This window comes from Cenococcum geophilum (genome assembly GCF_001692895.1).
Source record: "Cenococcum geophilum 1.58 unplaced genomic scaffold K441scaffold_10, whole genome shotgun sequence".
NCBI lineage: Eukaryota > Fungi > Ascomycota > Dothideomycetes > Gloniales > Gloniaceae > Cenococcum > Cenococcum geophilum.
This window is the reverse complement of record NW_027137568.1, coordinates 1711374-1736544: the sequence shown is the minus strand read 5'-3', so window position 1 is coordinate 1736544 and position 25171 is coordinate 1711374. Positions and strand designations below refer to the sequence as shown.

The 25171-nt window shown below is 33.1% G+C and overlaps 3 protein-coding genes across 3 annotated transcripts; 2 read left to right on the top strand and 1 right to left on the bottom strand.

The window, feature by feature from the left end:
• Positions 1 to 11050: 11050 nt before the first annotated feature.
• Positions 11051 to 12493, top strand: K441DRAFT_675324 (uncharacterized protein; the record flags this gene model as incomplete). The annotated part of the gene is made up of 1 exon (XM_067650845.1): positions 11051 to 12493. One exon carries the CDS (start codon positions 11051 to 11053, stop codon positions 12491 to 12493), a length of 1443 nt encoding a protein of 480 aa, XP_067506776.1.
• Positions 12494 to 13602: 1109 nt separating this feature from the next.
• K441DRAFT_675323 (uncharacterized protein) lies at positions 13603 to 14403 on the bottom strand (the record flags this gene model as incomplete). Its single annotated transcript, XM_067650844.1, has 2 exons — positions 13603 to 14089; positions 14147 to 14403. The coding sequence occupies 2 exons, from the start codon at positions 14401 to 14403 to the stop codon at positions 13603 to 13605; spliced, it is 744 nt and encodes a 247-aa protein (XP_067506775.1).
• A 5136-nt stretch (positions 14404 to 19539) lies between these two features.
• On the top strand, positions 19540 to 19776 carry K441DRAFT_711229 (uncharacterized protein; the record flags this gene model as incomplete). The annotated part of the gene is made up of 1 exon (XM_067653902.1): positions 19540 to 19776. One exon carries the CDS (start codon positions 19540 to 19542, stop codon positions 19774 to 19776), a length of 237 nt encoding a protein of 78 aa, XP_067506774.1.
• Between the last annotated feature and the right edge of the window lie 5395 nt (positions 19777 to 25171).

Below are 25171 nucleotides of genomic sequence, written 5' to 3'. Positions count from 1 at the left end.
AAAAGTAAACGACTATAGAAACTTAGAGAATAAGGATTAAGTAATTAAAGGTCTAAGGAGTAGAGGCTAAACTAGAAATCTTAGTGGCAGAAGATATTTAGGCGGACTATATAGTAAAAAAATGGTTTAAAAAAGGAGTTTATATAAATTACAGAAAATAGGGTTATTTTACTAAAGACTATAAAGATAGTTAGAGAAACTATATAGTAAAGGGAACTAAACTAGTAGATAATATATATGTATAGAGGGATAATAGTATACTATAAGGAACTAAAGAGTATTTAATTAAGAGTTTCGCGTTTTATTATAATAACGTATACCAAATTTATAAGAATGCTAAGTATGGCGTAAGCTATTAGCTATAGAAGCTAAAATTATTAAAGTTTAAAGGAACTAACAAACTATCTTATAGATTAGATATTAAGGATAATAAATTTAATAAAGGTAAAATATTTAGTAATAATAAGCTAATAAAGGTAGCTTACTAGGAGTATATAGACCTTAAAGATATTATAATAGAGGCAGAAGTTAAATTTACTATAAAGAATGGATTAGTAATAGGGATTAAGACTCTATTAAATATAATATCTATCGCTTTATAAGATATAAGAGAAGTAGGATAGCGAACTACTTTAGCACTTAATAAAGGCAAAAAGCCGAAGGCTTAAGATTTTTAAGATAAGATAAAAGATAAGACTTAAGAATCTAAAGAAAGGATAAGAGTATAAGCTAGTTATCTATAAGGATAGATTGAGGTAGAAAATTAAAAATATAGAGCTTCCGCGATAAAGGGAAAGAATCCTATAATAGGTAAATAAAGTGTTTAGCCTTAGGGTTAAACGATTAATACTAAAATTATAAAGTTTATAGATTTAGAGGATTACATAGCTAGATATAAACTAGGAGAAGACTAGGAAAAATTTAAGAATTAAATTAAAGCGTAGTAAGAATAAAGAGGCTATTAAGGGTTAAAAATACTAGGTAGATTTAGGGTTAGAGTACCTATATAAAAAAAATTACTAATAGGCCTAAAGTAGGCACGTTAAGAGTAAAGTAGCTTAAAGAACTAGAATAAGAAGAGGACTTAGGGGTTCTAACTAGATTTAAAGAATAGTATACTAAAGGTTGCAATAATATAGCAATAATAAGATATTTCCTTATAAATAGATTATATACGCTTACGGAGCTATACTAAAAGTAGTATAGATAGCGATATAATAATAAGTGGGAAGATTTCTATATATAAGCTCAGACCCCCTAAACTCGGTTACTCCCCAAACTCAGACGGGTTTCCTATATAAAACGCCAGTTTTCTACCTCTATAAAAACAGTATTAGTAATATATTATTAATAATATAAAGTTTTAAACTTAAAGCCTATATAGTCTTAAGTAAATTTATTAAAAAAAATCTTTATACGCCTAAAATATAAAATAGTTTATTTTATATAGTAAAATGCCCTCTTAAAAAAACATACTATACTATTTTAATAAATTTTTTAATNNTNTTTTTAAAAATATATAGCTATACGACACTAGATTTTAATTTTTATAGCATTTATATATATAAGCTTTTAAAATATAGCTATTTTAAAAATTTCCTATATATATTTTTAGTTTTTTTATATAGGAGATTTTTAAAATAGCTATATTTTAAAAGCTTATATATATAAATGCTATAAAAATTAAAATCTAGTGTCGTATAGCTATATATTTTTAAAAANANNATTAAAAAATTTATTAAAATAGTATAGTATGTTTTTTTAAGAGGGCATTTTACTATATAAAATAAACTATTTTATATTTTAGGCGTATAAAGATTTTTTTTAATAAATTTACTTAAGACTATATAGGCTTTAAGTTTAAAACTTTATATTATTAATAATATATTCCTAATACTGTTTTTATAGAGATAGAAAACTGGCGTTTTATATAGGAAACCCGTCCGAGTTTAGGGGGTAACCGAGTTCGGGGGGTCTAAGCTTAGCTAGATAAGAAAGTTATTTAAGACTAAGTAATTATAAAAAAACGTATAAGTTATATTAAGGGAGTATTAATTATAACGTTAAGAAATCTAGAAGAGAGATTAAAGGACTAGAAAAGTAAGAGGTAAATTATAGTACCTACAAATAATAGATTAGCCTTTAGATTAGCTAGATAAAGGTTTAAACTTAAGAATAAAGACAAATTAAGAGTTAACCTAAAGTACCTAGTGTATTATATATATAAATAACATATACAATATATATAAAAATCTATAATAAAAAAAAGAATTAGAATAACCTTATAAGAATATATTAGGCGCTAGATAAGTAATAGTATAGGAATGCTAAATATATATATAGATAGTATTTAGTAAGAGTTTAAGAATTAGGGGATTTAATACTTTAACTAAGAAGATTTCTTATAGAAGAATACTTAGACGGATAATAGTAGTGGGAATGCCTAAAGAATATATATCTATAGTATATTAAGGATAAAAAGCGAACTAGGTATTAGCTAAAGAGTAAGCTAAATATAATAGGATTAAGCGGCTAATAGTTAGGAAAAGTAGAGGCCTATAGAACTAGAGGGAGCTAGTAGTAGAGCCTTAGACCCTTAAAGAAATTTAAGAATAATACTTAAATTTACAAGTTAATTGGTAAGATTAATAGTTTAAAGTATTAATAGATAGTGGAGTAATAAGGAACTATATTTTACTAATAGTAGTTAAGCGGATAGAACTACCTTATAAATAGAAGGAGTACCCTTATTTATTAGTTATAATTTTAGGAGATCTAATAGCCTATAGAGGAGGTATTATTAATCTTAAAATAGGACCTATTTAGATAACTATTAAAGGGAGACAGATTAAGATGTTTTTTAATATCTTACTATTAGGACGAGATAAGGCAGTATTAGGTATACTTTAGTTATAGGAATATAATCTAGGGATTAATTAGATTATAGGTTAGGTTAATATTAAAGATACTTAATAATATAAAAGGCGTATAGTAACTAAGTTAGTATAGTACTAAGTTGGAGTAATATATAAGGAAACTAAAAAGGGGTTATTCTATATACTAAAGAAATATTATAAGCATAGTAAGAAACTATAGAGCCTAAAAAGTAAAAAGCTATTAAAGTATATAGCGTGGAACTATAAAATAGAATTAGAACTAGAAATAAGTCTAAAGTTCTTCCCAATTTATAAATTAACTAAAGAAGAGTTAAAAGTACTTAAGGAGTTTATCTAAGAGAACTTATAAAAGGGATATATTAGACCATTATAGTTATTAGTAGGATATCTAGTACTATTCGTACTAAAGAAGAACAGAAAACTTAGACTATATATTAACTATAAATAGTTAAATAGCATTACTAGGAAGGACAGATATCCTTTACCCTTAATTAGCGAAATTTAGGATTAGATAGGTAATACGTAAATCTTTATAAAGATAGATCTAAGATAGGCGTACTATTAGATTAGAATTAAGGAAGGCGATAAATAAAAGGCAGTCTTTAGGTTAAAGGAAAGACTATATAAACTATTAGTTATATAATTTAGACTTATAAATGCACTAGTAACGTTTTAAAAATAAATTAATAGTATATTAGGAGAATACCTTAATAAGTTTATTATAGTATACCTTAACGATATTATTATCTACCTTATAACTAAAGAAGAATATAGGGAATACATTAAATGGGGTTTAAAGAGACTATAAAAAGAATAGATGTTAGTAGCAGTTAAAAAATACGAGTTCTTTACTAGGAAGACCGATTTTATTAAATTTATTATTAAATTAGGTTATATTAGTATAGACCTAAAGAAGATAGAAGCTATAGTAAGTTAGTAAGAACTAGAGAACGTAATGTAGTTAAAGTTATTCTTAGGGTTTTGTAACTACTATAGGAGGTTTATAGTATAATAGTTAAAGAATATTAAACCCTTTACTAGGCTTATAAAGAAAGAGGAACTATAGGTATAGGGAAATAAGTAAAAGAAGTTATTTAAGAAACTTAAGGAGTTGTTTACCTAGGAACTAATCCTTAAAATCTATTAATTAGGATTAGAGATAGTTATAAAAATAGATATATTAGACTTTATACTAGGAGTATGCTTACTATAAAAATATAGAAATATATAGCACCTAGTAGCATACTATAGTTAGAAGATAACACTACTAAAGTTAAACTACGATATCTATAATAAGGAGTTATTAGGTATAGTTATAGTACTTAAGAAATAAAGAGCATTCTTATAAGGTATAGAGAAACTATTTATAGTTAAGATAGATTATAAGAACTTAACGGGGTTCCTAATAATAAAAGAACTTAATTAAAGATAAGTTAAATAGGTAGAAATGCTTATAGAATACTATTTTAAGATTTAGTATACTAAGGGCACTAAGAACGCTAGAGTGGACGTATTAAGTAAAAAGGCTAAATTATAGAATAATAGGAAGCTATTAGGAGCAATGCTATATAAAGATAGTAATAGATTAATTAGATATAATTATTTTAAGATTATAGTAATTTAGGAGTATAAGCTACTAGAGAGTAATTAGATAAGAAGAATCTAAAAGGTATAATTTAAGGACTTAAAAACGGACTAGTATAAATAAAGAATAAATAAGTATATCCTAAGGGGAGTAGCGGAGGAGTTTATTAAAGATTTCTATAGGGAAATAATATAGGTATATAATAGAGCTATAGGCTTAGTGTTAAGACTTTAAGAGGAGTATATTATTTACGGAATCTAGGGCTTAGTAAGAAAATTTATAAAGGAGTGTTTAAATTACTAGAGAAATAAACTAATAAGATATAAGCCGTATAAAAAGCTACAGCCTATTAAAGTACTAGAATATCTATAGGAGATAATATTATCGAACTTTATTATAAAGTTACTAAAATTAAAAAATCCTATTACTAGATAGGAATATAATATAATCCTTATAAAGTAGATAAGTTAACTAAATAGGGCTACTTTAGAGCATATATAGAAGAAATCTTAGTAAAAAATATTGCTAGGATTTATATTAAAGAAGTGTTTATAAGGTATAGAGTACTAAGTAAAATTATATTAGATAGAGATTTAAGATTTATAGTAATATTTTAAAAAGTATTCTTAGCGGAATAAGGAGTTAGAGTAGTAACTTCTACTATATATTATCCGCAGATAGACGGATAAATAGAGAGATTAAATTAAACACTAGAATAGTATCTAAGACACTATATTAATTACGTATAGAATAATTAGGTATTATTATTACTAGTTATATAGTTTATATATAATATAACACTATAAGAAGGCATAGAGATGTTACTATTTTAGGCAAATTATAGATATAAGCCTAGAATATCGTTATTATTATAATAAGTTAAGAAAATGAGTAAAGAAGCTAAGTAAAGGATAGAATATCTAATAAATCTTTATAAGGACCTCTATTTTATAGTAAAGTTAGTATAAAAAAAATAAAAAAGTACTATAACGCTAAGAGATCTAAGGGACTAGATTTAAAGGGGTGGGATAAAGTATAGCTATTATACAAATTTTATATAAATTAACAATTAAGTAAGAAGTTGGATTACGTTAGACTAGGACTATTTAAAATTATAGCTAAGATTTTAGAAGTTATATATAGACTTAACTTAATAGTAAAAATAAAGATTTACCCTATATAGTATATTATAATGCTAGAGCTAGCGTATAGAGATATAGAGCCACTAGTTTATAAGGTAGATATATATAGAGAATAAGAGGAAGACAAATACTAGGTTTTAAAGATTATCGGTTATAAAGATATTAATAATAAAATATAGTATAAAGTAAAGTAGATAGGCTATAATAAGACTACCTAGAAGCTACTAGAAAACTTAAAGAATACTATAGGAAAGGTATAGGAGTATTAGAAGAAAATAGGTTGGGTAATATTAAGAAGGAGCCAAAAATAAAAGGATTAGTTAAAGGTAATAGACGAGCCAGATTATCTAAGGGATCTACTATAAGGGGGCTACCTAAGCGAGTTGCTTGCGCTCCCTGCTAGCGCTAGCGTTGCTTTAGCTATATATAGCATATTATAAATCCATAGAAGCTACTAGAATAGCTAGATAATATAAAACAATAGTAGGGGCCTTATATCTTGTATCTTATATCCTAAATAAGCACTATTTTCATGTGGCGATATAGCAATTGTAAGCACTAATGGAGGCGCTTGCAGGGAGCGCAAGCAACCCGCTTAGGTAGCCCCCTTATACTAGCGTATTAGTTGTTTCTACCTTAACTTAATTAAAATCCTTTTTAGCCTCCTTAGCCATAAGCTTATAAAGACCTTACTTAATAAGACGGAACTCCTTAGAGCGTACCTTTTTATAAACCTTTTTAAGACGAAGCAGCTAAACGGATGTAGCTAGGTAAGCCTTAGTCGTACATTACTAAGCTTCTACAACCTTCTGCTTTACCTTATAAAAATAATAAAGTTTATCTAAAGCTAGAGAGAGCTCTGTATTAAGCTTTATAGCAGTAGATTAAATATAGGACCCTATAGTAGATTAGATAAGGGAGTTAAAGACTTTAAAGATTAATAAGACGTGTATACTTAGTATTAGATATAGATTAAATATTGCAAAATAATTATATATTCGCTCGTGTATACTTAGTATAGGAGGAAGGTTAGTGACCGGATAGAGCTGTAATTGCAATATATACTAACTTCTTCTCCTTATAATAAGAATAAGGAGACATAATTTCGCCTAGTAAAAGAATTGTTAAAATCATATAGGTATAACGCTTAAATACAGAGGATCTAATAAATAGTATTAGGAATAATAAAGGTTATTAAATTAAAGATAAGAATACTATACCTTTAATAGACAACTTAGAGATAGGAGATATCTTTAAGGATAAAGATAAAAAAGAGGGGGATAGTATTACGGACCTTATATTAATAGTAGTACGGCTACTAAGAAGAGATATAAATAGGTTAGTTAAGATAGTATAGGAGGCACTAGAACCAATTAAGCTATAGAATAAGGGGTAGCTAAGTTATATAGTAAGTTACGTTATATACTTAGATTATTTAATATACTAACGTACTTAAGTATTTCTTAGGCGCAGTATTGTGTATTTAAAGGACCACAGTCCCTACCTAGATAGTTCTCTTCTTTATAGTTAATCTATTAGGCAACCACTCCACTAGTTATTATTACATTATTAACTTCTTGTTTACTTACATACCTAGCCTATTAGCGAGTCTACCGTAGTATTTCCTACAAGGCTTCGTTATATAAAATTATTTAGGTAAAACTAGCACTAGTTATAAGTTAGCGAGAGTTAGGGTTCTATATATAAAGGTAGGGCTATAATATACTATAGAATTTACTTAAAAGAGCAGTTAGTAGGAAAATAAAGAGGCATATTAAATTAATAATAAAAAAAAGAAAATTTTAATAATATATTAAAGATATGTCTAAATTGGATAAAGGTTAATAATAGTAAGTAAGGTGTTAAGGAAAAGGATTAAGCTTAATAAGCAAAGTATCTTTATACTTTACCGTCTAATACTCTTTTAGTAAATAGCCGCAACCTTACTAATATAACTCCATTATGATAGCGCTATTTAAAAGAAAGGAAATACGTATATAAGCTATCTAGCTATTACTTCTTTATAAAAACTAAGTACGTAGCTAAGGGAAGGTAATTAAGACGTTAATTAAAGACGTATATAGGTTAAATTATACCTAAAATAATACTATAGTATTAAAGATTAACATTATTGACGTTCTTAATAATTGTATAATAGCTTTAAATGCTATCGCAAAATATCCCTATTTGCTAGGTAGTAGAGCTACGCTAAATATATAGTATAAGACTACTAGATTTAAAAATATATATACTAAATCTTAAGAGATAAGTCTCTTTAAATAACTAATTAATACCTTAGCTATATTTAATAGCCTAAGGGTAAATATAGAAGTAATATATTAGTAACGTAGGGGATTATAAGAAAGGATTATAGACTATATTTTAGTAATTAAAGACAACGGCAAGCTAAAGCTCTATACGTTAAATCCTATACTAAAAGGTTTTACGGAACTATACTAAAACACTAAATTACTTATAATATTTATAATTAATTACAAACTGATATAAAGGCTTAGAAGTAGAGTTATATAAAAATCCCTATATTAGCCTAGGTAGTTACCAGTATATTTTTAATAGGCTTTTAATAGGTCTTTTAGTAATCCTTATGTCCTTTCTTTAATTATGTCCTTTCTTTAATTATATTTTTTCCTTATTAAGGTTTTTTAGGAGTTTAAAGTAGGGGTTAAATAGATAGATAATATATAGCGGCATACTAATACCTCTCTAATATCTCTCTAAACCCCTTTTAGGATAAGCCCTTATAATCTCTTTACCGTAAGGTAATAGCGATTAGGGGCTAACCATAAAAAGGGGGGGGGTAATATAAGGGATATTATTGCGGGTATTTTAGGTTACCCTTAGGACAACCCCCGGACGCCCTTTAAATAGTCGCTGGTTATATACCAAAGGTACGTACCTATAGTATATAGTCTCTACAATCCTAGAGGCCTTACCTCCTTAAGGATTTATCTCTCTTACTAATTTATCCTATTCTATAATTGTGCCTTATAGCCCCCTGCCTATAAAGTCCCCTTATACTAGCCCTAAAGTTTACTTAGCCTAAAGCTAGAATACTAAATTACCGCCCTAAAGTATTTTATATTTTTTCAGCGGCGCCTATAAGTTAAGGATAAATAAGAGAGGTTAAGTATTAGCTTATAGTAGCTGCGGTAAGGGTATAATAGAAGCTTATAGTAGCTATAGTAGGGGTATAGTAGACGTTATAGTAGACGGCTAAGTAGGCTTTATAGTAGTAGATAGTTAAGGACCCCTTAATATCTCCCTAGGGGTTAGATATACGGAAGAGGGTTTATCTATAAACGGAATTTAGCCGTTAACGCATTTAGGAATAGATATAGGCAAAGGTAAAAGTATAGAGCCGTTTAAAAACGGATATATAGTCTCTATAGGCCTTATTTAAATACCTACCTTCCCTTACTAAATCTATATAGGTGCGAATAATGCTAATAACCTTTCTATCTCGCTAAGGCGTTTTAAGATTATCTATACGCGTAATTAAACCCCCTTTATCTCTAAGATCGCGCCTTATATTTTAGCTTAGCTACGGCCTTATAGGCGGGCTAGTATTTTCATATTATTATCTTATCTAGTATAACTATACCAGCTAGCGAGCTTTTTACCTATGTAGTAACCTCTAGTACTTCTTATAGCTAAAGAGGGAGTCTTTCTATAGGGGGTAAAGTGGGAACTACTTATATAAGATTACTAAGTCCTATAATAGAATTACTCTAAGTGTATAGAGAAGGTATAGAAGTCCTAAGCCTATAAAGTTAAGCTATATAACCTTATTATTAGCTCTCTTTAGGTAGTAGGTCTCTATATATTTTAGCTAGACGTTAGTTATAGGCTATATCTTTAAGTAAAGGGCCTTCTCTAGCATCTCTTACGCGTAGGGGAGAAAGTAGCCCTTTCCTTTCTTCAGGAAGCCAGTAATTAACTATATAAACACATAGGTAGATAGCTAAGGTAGGCTCCTATTATCGCGTCTATATTCTAGTATCTAGCCTATCTAATTTAGGTCTCCTTAACGCCGCTAAGCTTAGTATACTAGACGCTCTACTTATAGGCGCTATCGGTTTTCTCCTTTAAGTAAATTTCTACCCTTTAAAACATCTTATTTTATTTAAACTACGTATAATAGCTTAACAGCTGTTATAGTACTTTAATACTACTAGGAAAGACGTATAGGTTATAGTAGTCCTCTAGCTACTAAAAGGATAGAAAGCCCTTAGCGCTATTCTTACCCTAGTGGTTAAAAAAGTAGAAAGTTATTATAGAGAGAGGGTAAAAGATAGGGTTAGTATTACGTATATAGCTTATAGGCAAAATCCCTCACAATCGCTTGATTTGAAAAGCTTTATTTGATTTTAATATGGGCGTCTTTCTAAGCGTGCTAATCCGTCGGAGACTAACCCCATTTTACCTAGTAACAGACGGCGTTCTCCGAATGATCAGCAGCGCTAATAAGGCACTTACAGCGAGATGCGCCGGGGTGGTGTACATAGCATCTTTACCTGGGTCCGGTACCAGTCAAGCGGTGTGATTGTTGTGCTGTCGGTGCAGGAGTCATGCAGTCTGCATACTTTCTCACGGAGCTGACCTGTGCTATGGTATCCGGTCCGGTACCAGTCAAGCGGTGTGATTGTTGTGCTGTCGGTGCAGGAGTCATGCAGTCTGCATACTTTCTCACGGAGCTGACCTGTGCTATGGTATCCGGTCCGGTACCAGTCAAGCGGTGTGATTGTTGTGCTGTCGGTGCAGGAGTCATGCAGTCTGCATACTTTCTCACGGAGCTGACCTGTGCTATGGTATCCGGCGTAAGTATTGTACATTGTCGGTGTGTTGCAGGGGGGTTGGGCGGCATGTGACTTGTTTTTAATACACTTTTGCGGCAAATGAAAAAGGAGGAAAATTAAGAAGGTTCATGTTTTCTATACAAACCGGCTTTCTTATTGGTGTAAAATGCTCTGCAAGGAACCGGTGCAACGCACCGACAATGTACAATACTTACCATCATGCATAACTGCGATGAATGACACCAGTCCACTTTGCGGGTATTCAGAGTGTGCCACACTCATCACATCTTTCAGCTATCCCACCATGCTCTCACTGACCACTCCGCCGAACCGGTCACCACTGCATTTGTCCGTGCTGAAAAGTCCAGGCTCTAGCTGAAATGAATAGTAACCTTGGCAAGCAGTACGATCTCTTCGTCTTACCAGTGCCCATATACATCAGTATTTTCAACCAATTTTTCTTCATGGTGCTAACGTCTATGTTAATATCTGGTGCCGCTCAAATCAGCCTGAGTATTACAAACAGAGGTGCCCAACATAACGTTAACCCTACATATCAATTCTGGCAATAAACTTCTAACTATCAATATCTACGTATCTTGATCAGAAATGGGTGTCGTGTTTGCTGTGCCCATCTTGGCAGGAATATCGGTTAAGAAAAATCAGGATCAGAAAGAAGAAGAGAGGGCTGAAGCCCAGAAAATGATTGATCAGCTCATGGCCCAGGAGAGAGCCGATGAGGCCCAAGGGCAAGCGGATGCAGCTGCAGCGAAGGTTCAGATGATCGCTGAGGTATCGAAGACGATCGAATCTTGGAAAACAGTCTACAACAACGCTCGAAGTCATTATGAACAATTGGTTACAGACTGGCAGCGTAATGGACTTACACAGAGCTCAAATGTCACCTTCGAGCTGGGCTACGCCACAGCAGAGTTGACGTTCCTCTCAGCTTACCTTCGCGGTCACACAATGGAGGCTATTCGCCAGGCCAAGCTGCATGAGGGATCCACATCATCCATAACCTCCGATAACGACAAATTCCTTGCGACGTTGACTAGAGCTAAAGACCACCTTGGCAACGCAAAGCAATCCGCTCAAAGCATAAGAGACCAAACTCAATCCCTTTCCGCTGTCCTCGCAGACATAGACAACGGCTCTCTCGTTCCCCTTTTTGGCAGCCTCGTCACCTGGACAAATGCGACGAACGCTCAGAATACAGTCCTCCAGAATGAAGTCAAAGCTGCGAGTGACGCTTTAGCTACCGCCACGGATTCCAGAAGGCGTACCATCGACGACATTGCGTCTCATTTCAAGATCACTTTTGGCGACGTTGTTGGGGGTATTGCTAGTATTTTCGTTCGTAGCATAAATGACGGCTGGCAAGGTTATATCGAGAACACTCGCTCCACGCTGTCTCAAATCAACGGTAACATCAATCAAGCGAAGAGAACAGAAGTGATAGCGCGGGCCAAGCTAGAAGCCTACGTCCCACTCGTACAGGAGGTCAATGATCTTCAGAAGAAAGTGGCGGACAATAGGCAGAAGGTGAGCGATGTTGAGAAGGCGCTTATCGACCTGGATGCAAAGATCAACAATTATTTTCTCTCGGTGCAGGATGCTGTAGAACTCTTCAAGCTAATCAGCAATCCCGAGAAGGAATACACTACTACCGCTAAGTTGGTGTGCAAAATGGCCCAGGCTATTACTGACATGCTTGACATCGACTTCGGGTCACTTTCGCCCCTGCTTAGGGTGATGTTTGTAGAACTGAAGCAGGTCAACATACCGGCACCGGATTCGAGTGGTGTTGCGAGAGAGCATGCTTCTAGTTCCGGCGTCACTGAGGCTGATGCCAAGGCAGCAGTACAGAAAGCCTTAGAATGGCTGGAAAACACGAGAAGTAATTCTTTGAGGAATCAATTTGCGTTGCCAACGGGCAGTACGTTGCCGATAGGGGTGGAAGAGAAGGATATGCAACAACCGACTGAATACCAGAAAAATGGTTTGATAGAGATCGAGAAAGTTGGTGCTGACATGGCGTATACACCCTAGGGTCCAGGCGGGGGACGTAGTTCTTCTTCAGCTTCACATGTGGCGCCGCATGAGTACAGTAGTGACCTGTACGACCGTGGTGCGAATTTGCATCCAATCCATCCTGTCGCGCAAGTCATTGTTGAATATGTGAGATGGGATCGATGATTCATGTTCGGTGATAAAAGGGGGAATCAGCTGATGCAAGGCTGTGCAAGCGTCAGCCTTCTGATATCCCGTAACATTCACTGCTGGAGGGCGTCAACGTTTCGTAAACACCCGTGATATATTGTGACACTGTCCGGTTAATTGGTGACCTGAACTCTCTAGGCCCACGCTCAGCCATCAACAATGACGACGGCGTGATTGTCGACAGGTCACGCCTGGCTGTCTTCTGAGCCGGCTTTTGCAAGAATTGTTCACTATCCGGCCACATGATGATGTTTTCGTCGCTGCCCTTCCTTTTCGGGCCAGGCCTTGTTTCTGCCGTCACTGAAGGCCCATCAAGAGACGTCGCACTGTTCGGCAGAGTGCAACTTAGACCGTGATCATCCATAAAGTGGTACCGAAGATGCTGAGTGTGTTCCATGATCACGTCGCAGAGTGGATGAGGACAGGAGAGTGGCCATACCAACCCCTGAAGGTGCTGATCGATATGCTGCCAAAGTGAATGATCACGACTCCAGGGTCCCGGGCGCCGCGCAGCTGCCGAAGCGGACTTCCCGAGACAGAATGGACAGTAGCCAGGGCGGACTAGAGTATGGCAATGCGTGATCGTTCCACATCGCTTAGAGTTCAGGTTCTGAATGTGATCTTGACAATGCACTTCCCATTGCTCTGGTCCCACAACCCAGTTGAAGCAGTGGTAGTAGTAGTGAACGTCCGACTGTAAGTGCTCGCGCTTACTTGCGAGCCCTTGGCGCATGCAGAGTTGAACATGTTAGTTGCGCTTGGTCTTAGGAAGTCTGCGTGTATTAGTCACTGACTCGAATGGCAAATTGTTGAACTTACCGGTCTAGGTTCATCTGGCAGCACTTGACCGGACATTTCCCCTCCGCTGGTTGATGGTCTGGTAAGTAAAGCGCCAAAAGATCTCTGTTGCACAGTGAATAGAGGTCGTCCGTGGCGAGCTACCTTGACTTGGGCGAGAGGGGCGCATCTGACACCATGCGCTGGGCAAGGCGGCCACATTTGGGTATCAATAGTGACATGCTCCGAACAAGATCAGTCTGGACAAGGTCGTTCGTCTGCTCTTTTCCCCGAGTAACGACTTTCCAATCCCGACATGACTGCACCCACTGCTCTTGATACTCATGAAGTGCCAGACGCCTTCGAGTCCTCAGATAGCTCGCCAAATCCCTTTTAGCATTCCGTAAAGCAGCTGGGTCCTTGTATGACCCTTGCCGCACCTCCTCTTCCAGCTCCTGAACTTTTTCGTCTTGTTTCACTTCGTCTTCGATATGGGCCGGGAGCTCGCAGGGCAGAGCAGGCTCGCGAAACTTTTCAAGACTTTGAAAGTACTCGATGTAGCTATGATCCGTCGCCTCTCCAAGAAAGCAACTTGACCATGAACCGAGGTATTGGCAACCTAGCTTTGGCCAAAGATTCGGGGATCGGCTTGAGTGAGGTGTTGAGATCGCTGCACCTCCGTATATAGTTCATCGACCTTTTTACCGAGCTGTCGACGGATCGCGTGGATTGACGTTGCGCACATGTAGCCCGCGTTGTGAAGAGTGGTATGGAAGATCTCGGTAAACGCGGATTTTGGCATGGGCTCGTCTGTCACACTGTGTGCACCTGCGGAGAATGGGCTTGTCCAAAACTGAGTCGTGAAATCGCAGGACAATCTCGTTATCACCAGTAGGAATCTCCTGTGTTCGCAGATCAGTAAGTGTATCGTAGCCGAACAATGCTTTGTCGAGAATGGCCATCGTTAATAAGAATGCTGCATCATCGTAGACAAATTTGTCGTGCTCGCGTCCAGCCGTGCCAAAGACGATGTTCTCCGGGTCTTGATTGTTTTTCACCTATCGCTGATCAATCTTGTAGATAAGCCTTCACCGTTCGTGTGCGTTCGCTGTAGCACTAATTCAATGTCTGTGTACCGTAAGCCATTGATAAAGGACGCTCCTAGACGAGCGCCCGTCCAGCAATAGACTTGATGACGAACATGAACTGGACTCTATATTGTTCGGGAATGAAGATGAGGTCATCTTGCGTCCACAACGTCGATAGGATGCGCACTCGTAAGGTGGTAGGGTACCTCAGACTTGGCGAGGATAGGCCGGATAGGCCTCTCGGATAATAGACCTATCAACTGATAGTATCCGGAGACTATCCGGATAGTCTTCGGATAGTCTTGGCAAAATCCCCTTAATATGCTTATACTTGCGATGCACCCCCTAATATTAAATAAATAAAATTTCTATTAGCATAGATTTATAGAGCTTATAAAGCGCTTTAAAATAGTACTACTTTTATCTAAATATCCTAAGGATAAATAATATTATATAGATATAAAGCTTATAAGAGCTCTATGGAATAAGGCTTAGGGGGAGCCGCGTATAGAGCTCTACACGAAGCTCTGCACGAAGCTCTACACGAAGCTCTGCACGAAGCTCTGCACGAAGCTCTGCACGAAGCTCTGCACAAAGCTTTTATATAGAGCCTCCGTAGTAGAGCCGTCGTACGCAGAACCGTCGTACGCAGAGTCGTCGTGCAGAGCCTCCGTATACAGAGCTTCGTGCAGAGCTTTATGCAGAGCTTCGTATAGAGCCTTAGCAAATACCTTTAGCTTTCCTACTAATCAGATATTTTCTTTCTACCTTTTTATTTATACTTCTCTTTATATAAAATACTATAAAATAAAATAAAAATAGGAAAAAAGAGAGGAGACTCAGCAGTTTAAATTTAGTAACTTTTTTTTATTTCTTATTATCCTCTAGTTCCATAATCCGATCCTTACCCTCTAGTGCTCCCGCTGCCGCCACTATAGGCTAAGAATTTATATTATACGACGAATATTAAGCTCTATAATCCCGCTACTTATAATTTCTATAGTACCCACCACAGAACCCTAGGAGACTTTAACATTTAGTAAAGGGGCGAGGGCTTACTAGATAATGTAGAGTCGCCGTATAAGCCTCGTAAGGCTAGTATTAATTAGCTCTCTACCTTATATAAGTAATATAGGTTACTTATAGTTATATTTAGAGACCTACGGCTCTAAATTAGAATTGCATTTATATATAAGGGCCTCCCTATCCGCACCTGCCTCTCTAATATACCCCTTACCTAAGCCTCCACATTAATTGCCAGTAAAGCTTCTACCCTCTCCTACTTATCCTAAGAGTAGTTAGTTATATAGATATATTGTACAGAGAGGAGAGTTTATTTATAGTATAGCAATATTACCGGAGAATCTGTTATATGGTAGGACGGGAAGTATACTAGATAATTATATTTCCTAATTCTTAATAAAGGATAACATTAGTGGGATTTAAACTTATAATCTATTAAGTTTAAAGTTAGTATATATTTACCTACACTACCTACACGCCTTTAGTGGTTACCTTTTACCTAAAATTATTTTATTTATATGCCCCTCTCCCCCCCTTTAGTGTTATATAATACACCCCTTATATACTTTCCCTTATATAACTATAAGAGAATACTTAGAATCTTATAAGCTGCCTAGTTCTTTGCGTACTCTAATACCTTAAGTATTTATAGAGTAGTTCTTGTACGATCCTGTAGAACGCGACGTTAAGAACCTAAAAATACTCTCTTTAGCTTATCGCTTATTCTAGGTATTAAGAGAACTTTAATTATAAGTTATAAGAGTTATAAAAATCTCGTATACTAAAGAGGCTAATTCCACTATTAAAAAGCTGTTATATGGCTATTAAGCGGAATTGGATTTTTATTAATATAGTTATTAAACTTATCTAAACTCTATAGACGAGTATACTTTAAACAATATTAAAGACAAGCTTTATAGAAGGCAGAGAAGTTTTCTTTAGACTCTAAAGGTAACCTTTAAGCTTTCTTAGTTGCGTATAATATAGTTAAACCTAAAAGTATTACTTTTTCGCGGAATCTCTCCTAGAGCTTTTATACGCTAAAGAGCTTCTTTTCTCCTTTAACGGTAATATAATTATTTTAATCTTTTAAGAAAGCTGTACAACACTCTAGGTCAAGAACTTATACCGCTAGATAGTAGGGAGAATTATTTAGCTTTTTAACGTACTTTATAAGCTTTTCCTTAGCACGTTAGAGTTAAGCAGCTATAAGCTTATCCTCAGCCTTAGTAGCTATAACCTAGTAGGAAAGAATTAGCTAAAGAAATATTAAAAGTATTATATAATATACTAATGCGGTCTGTATTATATTCTTAAGAATATTAACTAATTCTAGAACCCTTTCCAGTATTATATAATCTCCTTAAAGAAATAGAGTTGCTTTATAGAAAGACTAAAGGAAATTATAAATCGTACGAAGATATATCCATTCAATTATTAAAAGGATGTCATTTTTTAGGAAATTATCCTTATGGTACTCTATGTAGAGTTAAAGCCTAGCCTTTACCTTATCCTCTAGAGCCACACATAATATAAGAAACTAGCTATTCCATCTTATATAATTATTAAGAGGAATAATTTTACTAGCACGTTTAATAAACTATGTTATATAGTTAGCTAAGCTGCGAATATAAATAATATAGTTATAAAGCTTTCCTATTAGCCCCATAATATTTTAAATATTTTTAACTTTTTTACGCTTTTCGCCTAATACTAGTTCTAATTCTTTATTATTCTTTTTCCTTTTATCTTTCCTTTTAACTAGCGGTGGTGCTTATTATATAACTTCTTCCCCTTCCTCTTCTTCTTTATTCTATTCCTTATTTTCTTTATTATATAAGCTTATAAGTTTCTTATCTTTCTTTAAACTAAATAGAAAGGCCTAAGTAATAAGATTAATGACGTGCCCCTAATAGCGAATTCTTTAATATGTTGCAATCTAGTTAATTTTATACTTAAGGCTAAGCTATTAGCTAATCGTACAATATAGAACATTATTTAATCCGGCATTATTACCAATAAAAGCTCCAAGTTTTATTTTAATGCCATACTTAATAAGAACTGGATAAAGCGCCTCCTATTAGTCTATATTACTCTAACTAAATACTATATAAAGGGTAATTAAGGGGTTCCAATATTTATCCTGGATATTAATAAAGCTAGTATAGATTCTAAGAAGAAGGGTATAACTTAAAGAGGTCCAGATATCTACGGCAAGGTAAATATTTATCTTCGCAGATTAAAGTACTTTTTATACGATATCTTGACTCTTAGTAAAGTTTTTAAGAATTTAGGCTGTAATTGTTGTATAAGATATAGGGATAATTAAGGGTGCTTTTTAATTTAATGCTTTTATAAAAGCATAAAACTCTAGCCATTCCATATATAAGAAGGGAAGCCATCGTACAATAATTAGATTAAGAAGTGCTTACTTTACAGTATTTTAATGTACCGTATGCTTTAGAACCTCGCCCTTAAGACCTTAAACTTCTCCTTTCGCTAGAAGCTTTTAATATAATTCTAAAAGAGATCTTTCCTCCTAATCTTTTGCTATTGTATGCTCCTAATTCTCTACTAGATTCTATTCAATATTATATTTTCTAAAATGGCCCTATAATCTAACGGTTAAGAAATAGTATCCTTTTAGGTCTTAAGGAGGATAGTAGTTACAAAAGTAGCGTTTTTTTATATAAACTTTTTCTCTTTTATTGCCGTATAAGTATGTTTATAAATTAAGGAGACTTATCTTAAGGTTTATATTATATAAGTAGTTAGGATTAAACTGGTATTAGCTTTAGTCTTAGTACTGCTTAGGGGGGTAGGGAGTATATTAACTTTAAAGGAATTATTATCATCGAAGTTTTTAGAGTAAGTTTTACTAGTACTGGCTATATTTATAGCGTCGTACAATAGGGGGTAAAGGTTTTATTAAAATTTTGCGGATATCTAGATATTATCTAGATATTATCCGATATCCGGGCTATCCTTAAATAGGATTATTATCCGCCTAACTAGATAGGATAATTTATCCTCGCCAAGTCTGGGGTATAGTAAAATCTCCTTAATACGATATAGGGTATATAACGATACCCTCTACATTACGATCTATACCCCTTGATCAAGCCTTTTTTGGTGTAATATTACGATAATCTGACTTTTGCCGATATCGTTAAGCACCTACCATCAATATCGGTATAAGTAGATTTTAATTCGTCGGATTTAACCTTTGCTTACCGTAAGTTTAGCCATTAAATCTATTACACAACGATTAAAATCCATTAAAATTACCCTTAGATCTTACTCTCTATACTTAATTCTATCTTATTTGTTATAGTAAGATATTAAAATCCTATAAGGCAACGCTATTACGGCTTTACTAATTACGAGCGCTAGAAAATACTACTAAAAACACCCCAGTCTACTACAATTAGAGATTGCTTACTAGGTAAGTAACTTTCTCTATTACAATATTAATTAATCCTTAATATTAGAAATACTAAGCGATAAATTCTAACAGCTTAATTATTAAGCTAAATTACAATATGGGCAAAGCACGCGAGAGCGAAAGAGAGCTGCTGAACATCCTCTTTTAGAGGAGGCTCTCTTTACTCATTTTTTTTTACGGCTAACCGAATTTGAATTAAGACGTAATTACGACTCTATTAAGGCATGAGCGTCGAATTTAAGGCCGACGACCTTAAAACACTAAGTAGTAATCGATTGCGACGTATTCTAATGTAGCTAATTGCTTAATTATGAGCCCACGCATATAGATACATAATATCATTACCTAATTTTGATCTTGGGTGCATTTTATATACAAGTATACAATATAACGATACCCTTGGTATTACGATACGCTCGGCCGAATAAACCGTATCGTACTAAAGAGATTTTACTGTACCTCCCCACTGCGTGCACGGTCCCACTCAATGGACACCAAAATCTAAAAACACCAAAAATTCAACTCTCTCGTATACAATCAAAATGGACCCAATTGACGCCGCTCTTGCTGCATTGGAGCTACAAGATCCTCCTAATTACACTCGGACAGCTAAAGAATTTAATATCATTCGTTCTACGCTTTCGCGGCGTTATCAGCAGATTACTCGCGCTAGAGAGAATGCGACGGAAATAAAATCTCTTCTATTAATATTGCAGGAGAGGACTCTTCTTAGGTATATAAATCTTCTTACCAAACGTGGCCTACCTCCTACACCTTAAATGGCGTGAAATTTTGCCTTTAATATCTCGAGAATAACGCCTAGAAAGAACTGGGTTTTATGGTTTTATCACGACCTTGCGCTACCCATATGGCAGATATGAGATGGAGAGCTTATAAGGCATTCCAACCGGCAGCCTGTCCAGCCGCGAGACACTGCTGCTATCTTTTTAGTTTGCATGGCCGAGTGGGTTGGGCTTGGGCATAATAGGTTTATTAAGCGCTATAAAGATAAAATAAAATAAAGCTATTTAGCCCCGGCTAATATAGCCTATAGAAAGGCTAATAATCTATATTAATATAAGCTCTTTTACAAGCTATTAAAGAAGAAAATTAAGAAGTATAGGATTAAGGTGCATAATATATACAATATAAATAAAAAGGGCTTTTTTATTAGCGTACTTAATTAGGGCAAGAGAATCTACACTAAGTTAAAAGCAGTTTAAGGTAATCTTCTAAGCGCTAGTTAAGACGGTAATAAAGAGTAGATTATAATAATTATAAGTATCTACGCTAACGGAATAAGCCTTATAGGAAATACTACTGTAAACTTATTAATAGGCTAGGTATATAGGTATAGGTTAAGTCAATAATATAAATATAACTAGTAGAGTAGGTTACCTAATAGATTAACTCTAATTATATTTTTAAAATTTATTATAAAGAAAACAACTATCTAGGTAGGGACTGGAGTCCTTTAAATATATAATACTCCTCCTAAGAAATGTACTAAGTACGTTAATACGTTAGTACGTCAGTATATTATATTCCTATATTCCCACGTTTCTATATTCTAAACTTATAATATAACTTACTATATAACTTAGCTATCTTTTATTTTATAGCTTAATTAGCTCTAGTGCCTTTTATATTATCTTAACTAACCTATTTATATCTCTCCCTAGTAATGCTATTACTGCTCATATAAGGTCCGTAATACTATCCCCCTCCTCTTTATCCTTATTTTTAAAAATATATTATATCTTTAAGTTATCTATTAAAGGTATAGCATTTATTATAGACCTTATATTAGCAGTAATACGACTACTAAGGAGAGATATAAACGGGTTAGTTAAGATAGTATAGGAGGCACTAGAACCGATTAAGCTATAGAATAAAGGATAGCTAAATTACGTAGCTAGTTACGTTATAAGTTCAGAACGTAGAAACGTAGAAATGTAGAAACGTAGGATATACTAACATACTAACGTACTGACGTACTTAGTATATTTCTTAGGCGTAGTATTAAATACTTAAAGGACCACAGTCCCTACCTAGATAGTTCTCTTCTTTATAGTAAATCTTAGAATATAATTAGAATTAATCTATTAGGTAACTACCTTACTAGTTATTATTACGTTATTAACTTCTTATTTACCTATATACCTAGCCAATTAATAAGTCTACCGTAGTTTTTACTATAAGGTTTTATTATACATTTACTACCTTATTATAGTATTAATAAAGTTAAATAATATACCACTAAAAGTAGCAGTTATAACAGTGTCTATAGTAGTAACTACCTTAGGATTAGATAGCGATACTAGTATAATAGATATTAACTTATAACTAGTTACGGTCGGACAGTTATAAGCAATAGTTAATTAATTAATAGATAATAACAGGATAGTTAAAGAAAGGATTAATGGGATAGAAGTAGTAAAGATTAAGCTACTATCTATTAAGCGATTCTTAGGGAAGAAGTTAAAGCTTAAAGGATTCCTTATATAGATGCACTTTAAGGTTATATAAAAGGGAGTAAAGCTAGTAATAGCTATAGACTAAATAGCCTATATAGGGTTATTCCTAATAGAAAGGGCACTTAAGTAATTTAAGCCTTATTTTATAGAGATATAGGAGAATGGTATAGTAACTACTAATTAAGAAGTATGATATAAGTTTACTAGTTAGAATGGGTTTATAGAACGCCTAACGCAAATATTTAAAGACTTAGAGGAACCACTACGGCAAAAAGAAAGCTTTAAAATTGGGTATAACGGACCTTAATAATTAATTACACGATATAGTTTTAAACGCTAACTATATAGGTTAAATAGAATAATAAGGCGCTTATAGTATAGTATAAATAAAAACTTAAAGTAAAAGTCTAGGACGTAATTATCCTAATAGAAGATGCGGATACCCTAAGGGAACTAATTAATTAAGTAATTAAAATTAATAATAGGATCTACTAAAGGGAGCAGACTGAGAAGGGTTAGGATAGAGTTTTATAGTTGTATAAGGCGTAAGGCACGTAATAATAAAGTTAAAATTAGAAACTATAGTATAGCGCAAAGCTAATAGACCTAAGTGGTACTAAAGAAGCCTATAAGAGATAGATAAAGAAACTATAAAAACCTAAAGGATAAGGATTAAGTAATTAAAGGTCTAAGAATTAGAGGTTAAACCAGGGATCTTAGCAGTAAAAGACGTTTAGGCGAACTCCACAGTAAGAAAAATGGGTTAAAAAAGGAGCTTATATAAATTATAGAAAATAGAGTTATTTTGCTAGAGACTATAAAGATAGTTAGAGTAACTATGCGGTAAAGAAAACTAAACTAGCAGGCGATATATATATATAAAGGGACGATAGTGTACTATAAGGAACTAAAGAGTGTTTAATTAAGAGTTTTGCGTTTTATTATAATAACATATACTAAATTTATAATGACGCTAAGTATAGTGTAAGCTATTAGCTATAGAAGCTAAAATTAATAGAGTTTGGAGGGACTAGCGAATTATCTTATAGATTAAATATTAAGGACAATGAATTTAATATAGGTGAAATATTTAGTAATAATAAGGTAATAAAGATAGCTTATTAGGAGTATATAGACCTTAGAGAAGTTATAATAAAGGTAGAAGTTAAATCTACTATAAAGGACGGATTAGAAATAGGGATCGAGACTCTATTAGATAAAATATCTATTACTTTATAAGACGTAAAAGAAATAGAATAGTAAACTACTTTAGCACTTAATAAAGATAAAGGGCTAAAGGCTTAAGATTTTAAGAAAAAGATAAGAGTATAAGCTAGTTATCTATAAGGATAGATTAAAGTAGATAATTATAAAGATAAGACTTCCGTAATAAAGGGAAAAGATTTTATAATAGGTAAATAAAGTATTTAGCCTTAGAGTTAAATAGTTAATATTAAAATTATAAAGTTTATAGATCTAGAGGATTTTATAACTAGACGTAAACCAAGAGAAAATTAAAAAAGATTTATGAATTAAGTTAAAGCGTAGCAAAAATTAAGAGGCTATTAAGGATTAAAAATACTAGGCAGACTAAGGGTTAAAGTACCTATATAAAAAGTTACTAATAGGCCTAGAGTAGGCACGCTAAAAGTAAAGTGGCTTAAAAAACTGGAATAAGAAGAGAACCTAAAAGTCCTAACTAGATTTAAAGAAAGGCACACTAAGGGTTATAATAATGCAGTAATAATAAGATATTTCCTTATAAATAGATTATATACGCTTATAGAGCTATATTAAAAGCGGTATAAATAGCAATATAATAATAAGTAGGAAGACTTTTATATATAGCTAGATAAAAGAGTTATTTAAGATTAAGCAATTATAGAGAAACGTATAAGTTATATTAAAGGAGTATTAATTATAACGTTAAGAAATCTAGAAGAAAGATTAGAGGACTAGAGAAGTAAGAGGTACCTATAAATAAGAGACTAGCGTTTAAAATAACTAGATAAAGGTTTGAACTTATAAGTAAAAATAAGCTAAGAGTGAACCTAAAGCACCTAGCGTATTATATATTAGCATGGATTGCGTATATAGATAGTATAAATAATATATATAAAAATCTAAAGGAAAAGAATTAGAAGTACTCTATAAGAATATAGTAGGCGCTAAATAAGTAATAGTATAGAAATACTAAGTATATATACAGCTAGTATCTAGTAGAAGTTTAGGGGTTAAAAGACTTAATATTTTAACTAAAAAGATTCCTTATAGAAGAATACTTAAATAAACAATAGTAGTGGGAATACCTAGAGAATATATATCTATAGTACATTAAGGATAAAAAGTAAACTAGGTGTTAGCTAAAGAATAAGCTAAGTATAATTTGGATTAAGCAGCTAATAGTTAGAAAAAAAAGAGGCCTATAAAACTAAATGGAGCTAGTAGTAGAGCCTTAAACCCTTAAAGGAATTTAAGAATAATACCTAAATTTATATATTAATTAGCAAGATTAATAGTTTACAGTACTAATAGATAGTAAAGTAATAAGGAACTATATCTTACTAGAAGTGGTTAAGCGGATAGGAGAATTTTTACCTATTAGCTATAATTTTAGGAGATCTAATAGCCTATAAAGGAGGCGTTATTAATCTTAAAATAGGACCTATTTAGATAACTATTAAAGGGAGACTGTAAGGGCGCGGAGAGACTTTGGGAAGATTCGAAGGAACGATATAAATTCTATTTAAATCTAAGGGTATATAGCTCTCGCTAAGAATAAGACGTTGCGTAAAGAAGAGAAAGGAATAATAAGAGAATTATATATTTAAATAGTTAGGGGCTTAGTGGTCGATGCGTGTATATATACGTATGCGGTCTTTAATAGACTTTAGTAAAATTTAATTAATTTATTAGAATTTGGTTAAAGCGTTAAAATTTATCTATTAAGTATTTTACTAAGATATTCCTACTATAACTGGGCTAGTCCTATTATAGTACCCCCCCTTTTAGCCGAAGGTTTAAATAATTTAATTTTAGTTAAGACTTATAACTTATCGCGTATCGTATTTTTGCGTTAGGTGGTAGTATATGGTTTTACTAATTTTATTATTAAATGGGCTAATTAGGATTTTCCATCCCTAGGATAGAAAATAGCTATTAGCTTAGTTAAGGCGGTAAGTAAAACTAACATCTTTATAGTAGGTCTTGGCAAGGCAAATCTAACTAATTAGATAACTTTAACTAGCGGTTAACGTTTCTTAACATTTTATATATTATATAATCGTATTATAAACGTTATAACGTATTTTAAGTTCTTTTTAATTTTAAGTTTTCTACTATTATATTTCATATATTTATATTAGGTAGTAATTATTTGCTTTTATATTATATCTATTTAGTTAGAGTAGGCCGTAAAGAATAGTCTTTATAAAAAAATTTTACTAGGGAAGGCGTATTGGTTTTAATCTAGTTATAAATTTCCTAAGTTTTTATTTTATATCCTTCCCATTTAATAAGAAGTTTAAATTATTTAGATTATGTCTTCTATTATATATTATTAATTAAGTTAATAAAGTAAGAACNNTTGCCGTTGTTAANAATTATANGAGGTANNNGTAGTACTTCGCNAGTTATAGGTTTACCCTTTAAGGGTTATAGCAAGTTTATATAAAACGTTAGGTATATTTTTATTTTA